Source organism: Lolium perenne, chromosome 4 (genome assembly GCF_019359855.2).
Source record: "Lolium perenne isolate Kyuss_39 chromosome 4, Kyuss_2.0, whole genome shotgun sequence".
Classification (NCBI taxonomy): Eukaryota; Viridiplantae; Streptophyta; class Magnoliopsida; order Poales; family Poaceae; genus Lolium; species Lolium perenne.
Window position 1 is genome coordinate 313,911,980 of NC_067247.2, and position 14,561 is coordinate 313,926,540.

The 14,561-nt window shown below is 45.1% G+C and overlaps 2 protein-coding genes across 2 annotated transcripts; both read left to right on the forward strand.

Moving 5' to 3' along the window:
• Nucleotides 1-1,056: 1,056 nt before the first annotated feature.
• On the forward strand, nucleotides 1,057-5,367 carry LOC127296164 (uncharacterized). Its single transcript, XM_051326192.2, has 3 exons — nucleotides 1,057-2,684; nucleotides 2,791-2,983; nucleotides 5,080-5,367. Exons 1-3 carry the CDS (start codon nucleotides 1,201-1,203, stop codon nucleotides 5,272-5,274), a joined length of 1,872 nt encoding a protein of 623 aa, XP_051182152.1. The 5' UTR covers nucleotides 1,057-1,200; the 3' UTR covers nucleotides 5,275-5,367.
• A 6,689-nt stretch (nucleotides 5,368-12,056) lies between these two features.
• On the forward strand, nucleotides 12,057-13,623 carry LOC127296165 (uncharacterized). The gene is made up of 3 exons (XM_051326194.2): nucleotides 12,057-12,206; nucleotides 12,299-12,364; nucleotides 13,353-13,623. Exons 1-3 carry the CDS (start codon nucleotides 12,159-12,161, stop codon nucleotides 13,392-13,394), a joined length of 156 nt encoding a protein of 51 aa, XP_051182154.1. The 5' UTR covers nucleotides 12,057-12,158; the 3' UTR covers nucleotides 13,395-13,623.
• The last annotated feature ends 938 nt before the right edge of the window (nucleotides 13,624-14,561 follow it).

A 14,561-nucleotide genomic window follows, 5' to 3' on the forward strand; every position in this document is an offset into this window, starting at 1 on the left:
GATAATTACCGGATTAATTATGTCTAGTTGCCATGTATTAGCCGTATTAGCAATTCCCACATTAATTAGCCGTAAATGCCAGATTAATTAGCTGCAGTTATCAGATTTATTAGTGGTAATTTCCTGATTAGCCTGGTCTAATTACCATATTAGCAATTGTCAGATTAATTTGTGCGTAGTTGCCTGATTAATTAGGGCCTAGTTGCCATATTAGTTACAGTATATTGTTGCTATAAGAATTAGTGCACCTCATTCATCTACAACGAGATAGTCAACGAGTTGAATAATGTGGGCCAACTCTTTCTTGCATGTGCCAGGGCTTGGTCAGTGGTTGGGCTTTTTATATTGCTACGTGTAGAAACGATTTAGCCCAAAGTGAACTGGGAAAGGAGCAGAAAGGACATGCTAGGGAACCGTCGCACGAAAGGACTTGTTGTGCGGCGCCGCCGCGTAGTCCCATCCATCAATCAATCAGACAGGCCCTTAACGAATTAACCTGCCGAACCAACAGAGTACCAATTAGGGATGTAAACGGATCGGATCGGATCGGATATTGCTCTTACCATATCATTTACCATATTTTTGTAACGGATTCGGAGCGGAGCGGATAATGATCCGCAAAAAATGTCGGATAATCCGTATCCGTTGGATAGTATCAATACCATATCCTCTACCATATCCGCTGGATATCCGCTTGATCACTATCCGCATCCGTATCCATATCCGGCGGATTTCTAAAAATGCATACCATATCCTCAAAAACGGATATGGATGCGGATTCGGAGCGGAAATTATCCGTACCATCTACATCCCTAGTACCAATGATGTACCCAAAAAAAACAGGGTACCAATGATGTACCCTAAAAAAACAGAGTACCAATGATGTACCGAGATGAGTCATGTAACCGAACATCACCCTGTAACGGCAATCTGGCAAGCAACAAACACACAGGTCCACGTCTGCGCAGCGCCGGAAAGCAACGCCAATCCCAACTCACCCACAGCCCCAGCCAGATCCCACACCAAGATCACGGCGAGCAGGCCCCGTCCGATCCGCCCGCCGCTTCCTCCCCGGCCGTCGGCCGGCTGTCTGCGCCGCCCGCGGCGGCGTCGCCTCCCGGGTCCAGCAACCCCAATTCCCCACCGGACATCTCCCCAACACCCAAATCGTCGCGCCCCCCGCGGGCCGCCGCCGCGGGGATGAACCGGATCCCGTCCGTCTCGCTGCGGGCCGAGGCGGCGCCGGACCCCGACCCGGCGGCGCTGGCGCGGTGGGCGCGGGCGTTCTGCGTCATCCGCTTCGACCTGGAGCGCGGGCAGCTGGTGGAGGCCTGCTACCCGCCGGGCGCGCTGGCGCACGGCGGCCTCGACCGCCTCGTCGCCTTCTCCTCCTTCCCGGACTCCATGTCGCACCACCTCCCGCGCCACCGCTCCTCCGTCCACGACTCGCTCTTCTCCTTCCGCCTCCCCTCCCCCTCCCCCTCCCCCGCCTTCCTCTACGGCTTCGTCTTCAACCGCCAGCGCCAGGACGAGCGCCTCCCGCGCGGCGGCGAGCAGAAGTCCGTCGTCATACTCTCCCACGCGCCCTACTCCTCCCTCTTCCGCCTGCTGCTGCAGATCCTCGGCCCGCTCTGCTTCGACATCGGCCACGCCGCGCTCACCATGGTCGCCTCGCACGTCGCCGCCTGGCCCGCGCCGGCGCCCGGGTGCCCCATGGAGCTCCCCATCGGCAGCGCCGCGCTGCGGGTGCACCTCCCGCCCGCGCCCGACGACCCTGGCCCGCCGCCGGCGCTGCTGCCCGCCAACCCCTCGGTTCCCTACGGGCTCTTCCACGACGCCGACCTCTTCGCCGCGTTCCGCGGCTTGCTTCTCCACCTCTGGACGCTATGGGAGCTCATGGTGGTCGGCGAGCCTATACTGGTTGTCGCGCCATCGCCACCCCAATGCTCGGAGGCTGTGGCTGGACTCGTTAGCCTCGTTGCTCCAATCTTGTACAGCGTGGACTTCCGGCCGTACTTCACAATTCATGACCCGGACTTCGCTCGCCTGAACGCGCTCGCGGAAGGCGAGGTGTTCCCACCAATGGTGCTCGGCGTGACCAACCTGTTCTTCTTGAAGAGTCTTAAGAGCATTCCGAATGTGGTGTCCGTGGGAAGCCCGAACCCGAATTCTACTAGGGTGCTCCCGGCAGGCGGGCAGACGCCAGCGTCGGCGAACGGATCCAATGGGACACCTGTGAAGCTCAAGCTCGACAAGCTCGCGATCAATAAGTTCTCTCCCACCGGTCTGTTGAATTCCATCAAGTTGAGAAGGAAAGGACCTCTTTCCCTTATGACGGAGCATAGGGAGGCACTGTGGAGCACGTATGTGCCAACCACAAAGCCCGACACATCTGTTCTCAATAGGCTCATTGATGCTGGCGTGTCACCGAGGATCGAGGAGTCCATGTCGGTCGTCAACAACGAGATACTGCGGCGCCATTTCTTGGAGCTAACGACCAACTTCCTCGCGCCTTTTGGGCCGTATCTGAGAACTACCACACCGCTGGAAGGGAGTTCTCCCTTTGTTGATCCACCGCTACTTCCACCATTTCATGCGGACGAGTTTGTCAATGGTTTGGCTGCTAGAGGCCCAGGGAAGTTTTTGTCTAAAAGGATGAGGTCCAATTGGCTGAATCTATATAGGTAAGCCACAACCATATTTGTTTGTTGAAGCTTTTATTTTTAGTTTGAATTGCTTGGCAAAATGACCTATCTTTTTTATATTTGTTTCACCTCTTATCTTTATCAGGAAATTCTTGGAAGGCCCTAACTTCATGCCTTGGTTCCGACAAAGGCGTGCTGCTGCGGAGAAAGATCAGCAGAGGCTCTGGAGGCAAGCTCGCTTGAATGTTGACATTGAGAAGTTAATGTCAAACATGTCCGAGTTGGAGAGGATTGATTCTTTTAATGTTATTGAGCGGTATCTTCTCAGAGAGATGGAGGTAATTTTGTTTCTGATGCATTCCTAAGTTAACTCTGACTTGTAAAAAGAAATAAATAATCATATATAGGAAGTTCTTATTACATGTCTAGACATTTAATTAGCAATTAGAATAGTTATGGAAATTTTATGGTTGTTTGTTGTTAGGACAAATATAAGCACAGGAATAACCCACGTGGTCTATGAGTCAGTATAGATGCATAACTAAGACCCACCAATTTAATTCATGTTTTTTCTTGACACAAGGATTGCCTAAATCTGCTTTGGGCTTTAGGCCTGCTCAAACCAATCAGGCAAGGAACATTTTGAGTTGTTAATTCCGTAGGTCTCCAGTTAAGTTAAGAGACCAGTTTGGTTAGTCTTGGAGTCTAGCATGGATCTAGGCTGTGCAGCCTGTGCTATATTAGCAATCTGATGTTGTAGGCTTTTGAGCAATGAAATAAGAATCTTTTAAATTTAACTCATCCTTAGAGCCTTGCTACCACGACATGGATTAGGCTGCGGTGTTTAAACGGGTGCTAGTGCCCGACCCTCTGTCTTCATACCCCTACCCTACCAAAATCCATAGTCAAACCAGACTTAGACTCGAGCTCCTCTGGTGAGATAAGAAGCAACATAACAAGTTCGCTGTGGACTTCCCTGGTCTGGTTGAATTATTGTTTCCTCTTATGACACAAATCATGAACTTAATCGCGGATTTGTGCGGATGCTTATGACTTTAAATTTATGCGGGCAAAATTTATACATGCTGTCAATGTTATGCTGCAAGAAATTAGAACTTTTTTTTCGGTAAAGGGAATATATTAATATCAAGAAGATACCAATTACACCCAGCCTCTGCAACAACGCACCACCCTAATGGCACTACGGATGCACACAACCAAAAACAAGAAATGAAAACTAAGAAACAAAAGTCCCGCTACAGTATCTCGGGCCTAACAACAGCAATACATCCACCACCGCCAAGACAACACCTGAATTACAGACTAGTCCCCGCTCTCAAAACAAATGCCTCCACCAAGGACATTGCCAGGCACAACCATTTAAGGCCAGACCTTGGGTTTTCACCCTGAAAGGTAGGACTCTGCACTTCACCTGTGTTGTCGCCCCCACTTTCATACCGCTGCTGTGAAGCCCGGAACACCAAGCAAGTCCCTCAACATCGCAAAGACTTGAACCTCCCTTAGCTAGTCCTCCCCTCTGGCCTTCATGAAATTCTCTTCTTCCGACTTTCATCATGGATCCATAGTCACTTGATGTCAATCAAAGAAAAAGAGCTTCGCGCCGCTCCCTCCAGAACCAATCGGTAATAAAAACATGGGTGCGCACGACCGAATACCTCCGATCCAGTGTTAAATGGTCCGGTCATGAAGTCCAATGAGACCCATTGTGTTTTCTTCTGTCTTTATCCTGTCAATAACTACCATTGATTGTCAGTTGTCAGCATGGTTTTCAAGGCGTCCTTAAGGCGTCGCTTAGGCGCTAAGGTGCCCCCTCTCCGCTTTAGAAAATGGACCGCTTAGGTGCCTAAAGCGTCCGCATAATCACCTCTTAGGCGTCAGAGCGCCCCCAACCGCCTTAGGACACCTTACCGCCTTAAAAACCATGGTTGTCAGGTCATTGTATTGAAATAAAGGAAAAAAATTACTAGAACTGTAAAACTTGTTTGCTGAATTTTGATCTGGTGGCACTTTAAGACCATCCTTCAGTACTAAGACCTGCTAGGTACTAGTATTAGTCTACTATCCCATGTGGTTGATAGACTGAAGGATGCATGCACTTGAAATATTGAAGATTTCCACACCATGTATGATTTTTTTTTTCTTTTGAATGTTTGACAGCGTAGAATTCCGATTCACTGTAATAGCACCCACAATATACATCTTTTTGACCAGGCCCCACGATATATTTCTTTTCAGCAAGAGGGGGCATGGAATTGCTAATGATATATATTTTTAAATTAAATGCTCAAATGTTTCAGCATACAGATATCTAAAGGATTATCTTCTACAGTTAGCTTGTTCAACATATGCCCTGAATGTTTTGTAGAAATTATCCTGTGGCCCTGATGTTTATTTTTTAATCTTTGCCGTCCAGAATTCTGGGACAGGTACTGCTGAATCAATAGCAGCATGTCAGAAATTGAAGACAAACCTTCAAGCAGCATTCAGTGTCCTCCCACAGGACATGCAGCAGCTGCTGCTCTCCAACCCTAAAAGATCTGTGCTTCTTCAAGTCAGCCAAGAAAAAGTCCCAGAGCTCGGTGACATTGTCTCCCAGACAAGTTTGTAGCAGTTTTTATTTGTAACATTACTATTCAGATTCTTTGAACCACAGTCCAAAATTCACACATTTTTTATACATGGGCCTGATGGGATTGTCTCACATTTTATCCACACAGTCCAAACTAGGCACGTTTTTCTATACATTGCTGCTGAAACTGAAAATATTCAGATTTGCTTTGTGTCTCACTCTGTATAACTCCAGCTTCAATTATTTTAGTTCCTTTAAAAAAACCAAACATAGCAACATAACTAAATGATTCATTTGTGTTCCATTTTTTTCCATCTGCTGAAACTATACAACTCAAGAAATCCATATTTTAGATTATATAACACCACTCTGCATCCTCCACTGAAAAGAGTTATTCATATTGAGGATCTTACCAAGTGATGTTAATGGGTGTTGGGTGGTCTTGTAGTTTGAAGCTTATCACTTCTTGCTCCTGGCAACCTACTATTTTGCTCTTCAACTACAGGGGTGAATCTTTTTGGATCCACTGCTTAGTGACAAAAATGATATCTGCTTCATTTCTTTGGCAAGCTTTTTCTTCCTGGCTCGTTTGTTTATGTATCGATTCTGATTGGTATTATCTACTGGCAAACAATTACTTTTTGTTAAGCTGCAGGTTCATCGGGATTTAGGGCATATTTGTTTACCCACCACACATTGCCAATAACACTCTTTCTTGTCAGCATACCTTTTCGATTGGTAATAAGTGGATTTCGAATGCTATTGTTTGTGATCCTAATTATTTTGCATCCTGTACTATGTTGGATTATAAATTCAGAAGTAGGACGTTTCGGGAGTTCAAATTAACTCCCAAAACGACTCATATTTAGGAATAGAAGTAGTACGTGATAAAGACTAGTGAAAATGTTCTATGAAGCCTTTCCGAGTTTAGATAGTTAAGCTGGCTTTACTTTCGATTTATTTTTGCTGGTGCTACTTTTGTTACTATTGTAGTATTGTATGCATAGAGTTTTACTGTTAGTAGTACTGAGGTAAGCTGTAAACTAGATAGGTGAATATGCAAGGCCCAGCCTAGACGATTAGTTTCTCTTGCCCCTTTTTTACCATGCCTGGTGTATCTGTGCATGTCTCTTTGTTCATCCCATGGCACATGGACGCCTGGTCTCTAACTGTTGAAAGCTCGTAGAGGCATAATCCATAATGTTTGAACTTTTCTTTTACGAGTTAATTCACAGATCAAGACTATGTTTGGACAAGGGAGAGGCATGGAGTCATGCAAAGGCTCATAAGCGGTAACCTTCTCTTTAAGAAGGGTCAGAAACTTGGTTGTAAGAAACCGAGTTCAGAAAATATGAAACAAAAGAAGCAACTGCTGAAAAGCACATGTCTATTGAGACCGGCGAAGGAACGACTAGTTACTGCTCCAGTTAACAGACAATTATCTTAGAAGGTGCTTAACGCCTTTGCTCACTTATCCCCAAAAGCATTGGTTTCTTTCCTTGTCAAGCAAATAACCAGTATAAACCTGATGTCCCGAACTTTCTAATCGTCCTGGTGGCTAGCGTTTCCCCTGAGCCAAGTTAATTGGAATCGTTGTGTTCCAGCTCACAAGAAAAAAGTATAAACCTGATGCTGACACAAAACCAACTCATCGTTTGCAACTCTACTGGGCAGAAACTCGCTTACAGCCGAAAAAAAGAAGAAGGGCCAAAATCAGAACAACATCAAAGAACCTAGAAATCACGAGCGATTGTCAGCAGACTAGTGACACGTGACCAAGATCACTCAAGATTCAACTCCAGCCAAATATTTCAAGAGAGAACTGCATAGTAGATAGAAAATAGACAGTCACTCCAGCCAAAATAGTTAAGGTACCATATTACAATCACAAGTCCTGAGGCATGCACTGAACCATAACGAAGTGTTCAAAAGAGACGGTCCTCATTTGCAGCACAATACTACATTGAGACGCTTAAAAATCCTGTTTTAATAATAAGCTGAGACAAGTAGACAACTGGATAACTTGATTCAACTGACACGTAGCTCTTCAGCAGAACCAACACCTCTTCGACTTTACCCACAGCTGGCAGGGGTTTGTTAGAGAAAATACATTAGATCTAAAGTAAGATTGCAAAAACAGAACTTACTATATCTGTTCCGTATATCAGAAATATGTCCTGGTCATACATGAGAAAATGGTTTAACAGGTGACATATTGCACTTGCACACTGGCCAATCTAAAGCAGGCATAACATAAAACCGATTATCCGATCGAGAAGCCCATTAAGGGCTAACATGGTAGATGTTACTAGTAGAGCGTGGTGAAACTAACTATGAAACAAGAACCATAAATCATAGTATTTCGTCAACTTCGGTACTTCACAGAGGAGAAGAACATGGATCTTGTTAGCCTACATGTGTATAGTAAATCGCTTCCACTTTGTTTGATGATAAGAGAAGAGAAGACCTGGTTGCTGTGGCCACACTTCATGAGGCAATTTGTAGCCCTGAGCGGCAGGCTGGAATAGCACCTACCATTCTGGTCGTGTTTCACCTTTCTCACTCACTTGTTTCTAATCGTATAAGTACCAAAATATTTCCATTGTTTCTAAACATTAATTGGTGATGTATATGTAGTGGTGAATGTAGGACAGAAAGTAACTGTGTAAGATAATTATAGATTTTTTGTTATTTTGTATTTTTGGAAGATGGGTACTATATACATAGTCATTTGGATTCGTTCTTTCTGAAATTTTCCTATCATTTGTCACGGTGAATTTTATTTTCCATAGAAAATTGGTGATATTCTTTACTTCGATGGATGATGAAACATGTGAGGAACCTGCTATGACATATACGAAGCTCTCGAGCCCTTCGTGAATCGAGAACGGCTTATTTTCCCCAGTAGGTAGGTAGAGATGCAAGCATGTTCTTAATAGCCTGCTACAGTTCATCTTGATATTTCTATTTTATTTTTTACACAAAATTTAAAACTAAAAATACAAAAATAAACCGGAAGCCGAAATTTAGCATGATTCCGCTTGATACATCCATAGCAGGTTTCCCATCCCAAAAAGAAAATATTGTGCTACAAAACGTATTTTAGGATAGATGCATATCTATAAGAGAAAGTTTGGTATTCGTTATTTTCTGGCGTTTGCCAAAACACACAGCCGATTGCATCTTGGCCGGGTACAATTATAATTTTATGGCACATTTAGCAGAACATGACACAATCCAAATTTATCAGCAAACACCAGAAAATAGCAAAATTTCCCTATTTATAAAGAGAAAAAATAAATAAAAAAACATCTTGTAAAAACTGAGCTGGAAAGAAAGATGGTGGCAACTACTCGATTGATTGGAGATAATCAACTTGTAAACTAACACGGAGTATTACAGCCGAGATAAGTCGCACCATTATAAAGTGTCGGCCTGGCCCACCCAGTCTCTTTCCTCTTCATCGATTCGAGTCTCCTCCCCCAGACCAGAGGGCCGACCCCCACCGCCCACTTCCTCCTCCTCCCCCTCGTTTCTTCCTGGCTCATTTCTTTGGCAAGCTTTTTCTTCCTGGCTCGTTTGTTTATGTATCGATTCTGATTGGTATTATCTACTGGCAAACAATTACTTTTGTTAAGATGCAGGTTCATCGGGATTTAGGGCATATTTGTTTACCCACCACACATTGCTGACACTCTTTCTTGTCAGTATACCTTTTCGATTAAAAAAATAACTCCCAAAACGACTCATATTTAGGAATAGAAGTAGTACGTGATAAAGACTAGTGAAAATGTTCTATGAAGCCTTTCCGAGTTTAGGTAGTTAAGCTGGCTTTACTTTCGATTTGTTTTTGCTGGTGCTACTTTTGTTACTATTGTAGTATTGTATGCATAGAGTTTTAGTGTTAGTAGTATGAGGTAAGATGTAAACTAGATAGGTGAATATGCAAGGCCCAGCCTAGACGATTAGTTTCTCTTGTCCCTTTTTTACCTTGCCTGGTGTATCTGTGCATGTCTCTTTGTTCATCCCATGGCACATGGACGCCTGGTCTCTAACTGTTGAAAGCACGTAAAGGCAGAATCCATAATGTTTGAACTTTTTTTACGAGTTAATTCACAGATCAAGACTATGTTTGGACAAGGGAGAGGCATGGAGTCATGCAAAGGCTCGTAAGCGGTAACCTTCTCTTTAAGAAGGGTAAAAAACTTGGTCGTAAGAAAACGAATTCAGAAAAATATGAAACAAAAGAAGCAACTGCTGAAAAGCACATGGCTATTCAGATCAGCGAAGGAACAACTAGTTGCTGCTCCAGTTAACAGACAAGTATCTTCCTAGGGTCCTAATAGAAGGTGCTTAACGCCTTTGCTCCCTTACCCCCAAAAGCATTGCTTTCTTTCCTTGTCAAGCAAATAACCAGTATAAACCTGATGTCCCGAACTTTCTAATTGTCCTGGTGGCTAGCGTTTCCCCTGAGCCAAGTTAATCCGATCGAGAAGCCCATTAAGGGCTAACATGGTAGATGTTACTAGTAGAGCGTGGTGATACTAACTATGAAACAAGAATCATAAATCATAGTATTTCGTCGACTTCGGTACTTCACAGAGGAGAAGAACATGGATCTTGTTAGCCTACATGTGTATTGTAAAGCGCTTCCACTTTATTTGATGATAAGAGAAGAGAAGACCTGGTTGACACTTCTTGAGGCAATTTGTAGCCCTGAGCGGCAGGCTGGAATAGCACCTACCATTCTGGTCGTGTTTGTGAAACAACCACCTTTCTCACTCACTTGTTTCTAAGCTTACTAGTACGAAAATATTTCCATTGTTTCTAAACATTAATTGGTGATATATATGTAGTGGTGAATGTAGAACAAAAAGTAACTGTGTAAGATGATTATAGATTGTTTGTTATTTTGTATTTTTGGAAGATGGGTACTATATACATAGTCATTTGATTTTTTTTCCTTTGTGAAATTTGCCTGTCATTTGTCATGGTGGATTTTATTTTCCATAGAAAATTGTAGATATTCTTTACTTTTTTTTGCGAATGAAAAAAAAAAACATGTCAGGAACCTTTTTTTTGCGACTGAAAAAAAAAACATGTCAGGAACCTGCTGTGACATATACGAAGCTCGCGAGCCCTTTGTGAACCGAGAGCGTTTTTCTTTTCACAGTTGGCAGGGATGCAAGCATGGTCTTAATAGCTCGCTACTAGTTCATTTTGCGATTTATATTTTACTGTTTACACCAAATTTCAAACTAGAGATACAAAAATAGATTCCACTTGATACATCCATAGCAGGTTTCCCATCCCAAAAAGAAATATTGTGCTACAAAACATACTTCAGGATAGATCGATGCACATTTATAAGATAAAGTTTGCTATACTTTATTTTCCAGCGTTCACTGAAACACACATATCAGTAAACACCAGAAAATAGCAAAATTTCCCTATTTATAAAGAGAGAGAAAAAAAAGGAAAAAAAAAAAACATCTTGTAAAACATGAACTGGAAAGAAAGATGGTGGCAACTACTCTAATCTGCAGGCTAGGTTAGTAGGTTATAAGAGCATCTCTAACAGAGACCGTAAAAGGCCCAAAACCGAAAAATAACCGCCAGTTTACGGGTTCAGTTTGAAAATCGGCGCAGATCAGTTACTGTAAACGGGACGAAACTGAAAAAAAATTTACGGGCCGAGACTGAAACCAAACTCTGGCCCCTATTTGTAGGGGTCGAAAGGTCGAACTGAACGTGAACTGTACTCCTAGTGATGTTTTGGCGGGCTGAAACTTCAGCTCGAAACACTGCACTTCCGCCGGAGGACTACCGGAATAGGACCAAATTCAACAAAATCCGGCCGAAGGTCAACCAAATTTCGGCGGAGCCGTGCGTTCTGAGCTCGAGGAAGGGAGAGTGGGCAGCCGGCTGGCCACGAATTCGTCGGACGCGGGCGTGGCAGCCTTGGAGGCATCCGTGAAAGGGCGGGGCGGAGTCGAGCTCGTCGGAGCAGTGTTGGGCGGCGTGGGGCGAGCCGGCGCGGGCCGGGGCGGCGCAGGACGGGCCAGCGCGTGATGGGGCGAGGCACGGCGGGCGCGGCGGCCAGGCAGAGGCGGGCGCAGGACGGGCCAGCGCGTGATGGGGTGAGGCAAGGCGGGCGCGGCGGCCAGGCAGAGGCGGGCGCGGCGGCCAGGCACGGAGGCGGGCGCAGCGGCCGGGGCGTGCGCCAGGGGCCACGCGGAGGCGGGCGCGGCGGCCGGGGCACGGGCCAGGGGCGCGGCGGCCAGGCGCGGCCCAGGGCGCGGCGGCCAGTCACAGGCCCGTGGCGCGACGGCCAGGCGCAGGCGCGGCGCGGGCCAGGGCGTGGCGCGGCGGGTGGGAGCGGCGGCCAGCGCGAGCCAGGGTCCGACGGGGGAAGCGCGGCCTGGGCGGCCGATTTGGTGGCCAGGGCAGGGAGAATTTGGGAGGAGGATGTCTCTGGGAAGAAGAAGAAGAAGAAGAAGAACAAGAAGAAGAAGAAGAAGAAGAAGAGTAGAAAAAAATAAAAAATGGGTAAAAAAGAGAAAAAGTTGACAGGCGGGCCATAATTAGGGAATATGCTGTTTTACGATTTTCGTTTACACCATCAATTTTTCGACCCGTAAACAGGAATTTGGTGAACTGAACTCAGTGTTTTTAGTTCGCGTTTTTACGGACTCTGTTAGAGATGCTCTCTAATATGGTGAAATATAATCAAGTTGTAAACTACTGTAATACGGTGTAGTACTCCGTATTACAGACGAGATAAGTCGCGCCATTATATAGTGGCGGCCTGGCCCACCCAGTCTCTTTCCTCTTCATCGATTCGAGTCTCCTCCCCCAGACGGCCAGGACCCCCACCAAGCCCTCTTCCTCCTCCTGCCCCTCCTCTCCCGGAATCCGCCGCCATGCCCTTCGTCCCGGGACCCTACTCCGGCGTCAGCACCCTCGCCCTCGTAAGCCCCGACGCACCCCCCTCTCCCGGTTCGCTCCGCGCGGGACCTCCGTAGATCGGATCTGACCCTCTCGCTTTTCTGCGGTGCTGCAGGTGGCCAGGGTCTCGGCTCTCGGCGTCGGCGTCGTCTACGGCTCCGTCAAGCTCGGCATCCTCAAGGTAACGGTCCCAAGGGTTTCGCGATTGAGATTGTGGGTGGTTTATTTGTTTCCCATTGGTTTGGATGATTGCTGCTCGTTTGCCTGGAACTAGATCGGCGTGCTTAGTTCGTTTTTTTATTCTGGATATGATTAGTAAGCATGGCCTAGTTAGTACACTCCGGTTGTACCTTTGTGGTGTAATGCTTAATCTGGTGTCGTTGTGGTGATTTCTTATGTTGTTATGTCTAAAGCGTGATTCAGTCTTAGTTTGCTGGTGATGCATGTCAATGGTCAGTGGTTTCTGTTTGCCTACTGCCATGTTTACAGTACCTGTAGGTTTGCATTTAGCTAGGACAAGTGGTGTTACTTGTGTTTATGCCGACTAGTTGTATTATTATCCTGGAATAGTTCTTGTGATTCCAGGACATGTGAAGATTGAATGAATTTCTGTGCTCTAGTCAAGAACATGTCAAGATTGATTGAAACCACCTGGTGTGAAACAAATTTCTTCCGTAGACTTGCTTGGAACTAGGAATCCGAACTAGTTCTCTATTTTGTATATCTGAGATGTTCTGTTATGTATGTAACATATATGCTGAACTCCCAGGCTTTTGAATTGTAGTTCTCAGTAACCCTTGTTATTTATGTTAGATGCTGGAACCTTAGTACATTACGTAGGGTAATGCTTGGGTATATTTGTAACTAACTAACTAACCCACTTGTATGGTGATTGTCTCTGTGAAACGCTTTCATTACTCTGTAAAGTTTTCTTGAAATGGATATCCTTCTATAATCTTTCATGATGGAATGGTCGGAGCTATAGTAAAACATCGTGCTTCCGATCTGTTTGAGCATCCAATTACTTTTCATGGTCTGCTTGTTTACTTTATCATAACATGTATTACTGATTACACCTTGTTGGTATTTTAATTTAGTTACCTCATTTGTAGTGTCTTTTGTGATCCATCCAAATTCTTACTGTCGTTTTGCATTTGCTTGCTCTCCAGGCGACCAAACCCCACAAGGAAGAGGCAGCTGCTCACCACTGAGGGCAGGGATGCGCGCTGGTAGCTCCAGTGGAAGGACTCCGTAGTTTTTTTTTTGCAATGTACCTGGTCCTACATACGCTCATGCAGTTTCTGATTTGTGGACCTCTTGTCTCAAAACCCAAACCAGTTTGCTGGGGTTAAATCTTCTTAGTTTCACTTTGTGCAAATAATATCCTTGGCTGAAAGACTTGGAATCGAGAAGAGAAATTTAAATCGCTTTGTTTGTTGAGGTGCTGGAATCCTGCAGTTGTGGTAGTAGATGGTTTTTTCTGTGGGTTAACTTTTGTCTGCGATTTATCCAACCTAAACGTCTGGTCTAGTCTTGAAAAGCATATTCTAGATTGAGTTATATTGACTGGTCTTGGTCACAAACAAGAGAGCTCTGTAGACTAAGTTTAATAGCGTGCCAGTATTCGCAATGTGTTTCTACAAAACCGGTTCTCCTGCTAGGTGTGATTCCTCTTTGGTTTGTCATTGGATTCCACCACCTGCATGCAAGCTATGTGTGAATGTGGTGCAACCTATTTCCTTGATAAGCAGCTGATTGGTTTGGGATTAGTGATTTGTGATCGGAACTGCGTCTTCAAGCTTGCTGCTTCTGAAGATATTGAAGGCATCATGTCCCCTGAACTTGCCCTTTGGCCTTTGATGATCGTTGCTGATAATGGCTTTCAGCACATCGTTCTGGCTACTGATTTCCTATCCATGGTTCAACGGATCACTTGTCCAGTACAAGGTCGTTCTGTGGTTGGTGCAGTGGTGTGTGACATCAAAGCGTCAGCAACTGGGTCTAGCTTATGTTCTTTTAAACAATTTGGTCGTAAGGTAAATGTTGCACCGCACGTTTTTAGCTCGTAGTTATGAGCATCTAGCCTGGCATACTTTTTCTGTAATGTCTATGCAGCAGAAAGCATACATCAAAGCTGCGTTCATCATTAGACAGAAAAAGGAAATCATTGCAGCCAGAAAAGAAAAGAAATCAACTTGGCATTTCCAAATGGTGTCGCCATCATGGCTGAACATCCAGCATCCAATGAGACAAAATAGAAAAAAGAGAGCAAAGTAAGAAAACAAGCAACTACTGTAGTAGATGTTCCACCATATCAAATTGCATCTCTTAAGGATGCCATCAAGATAAAGGCAACCACAGAGTGTTCAGTGAAGCTA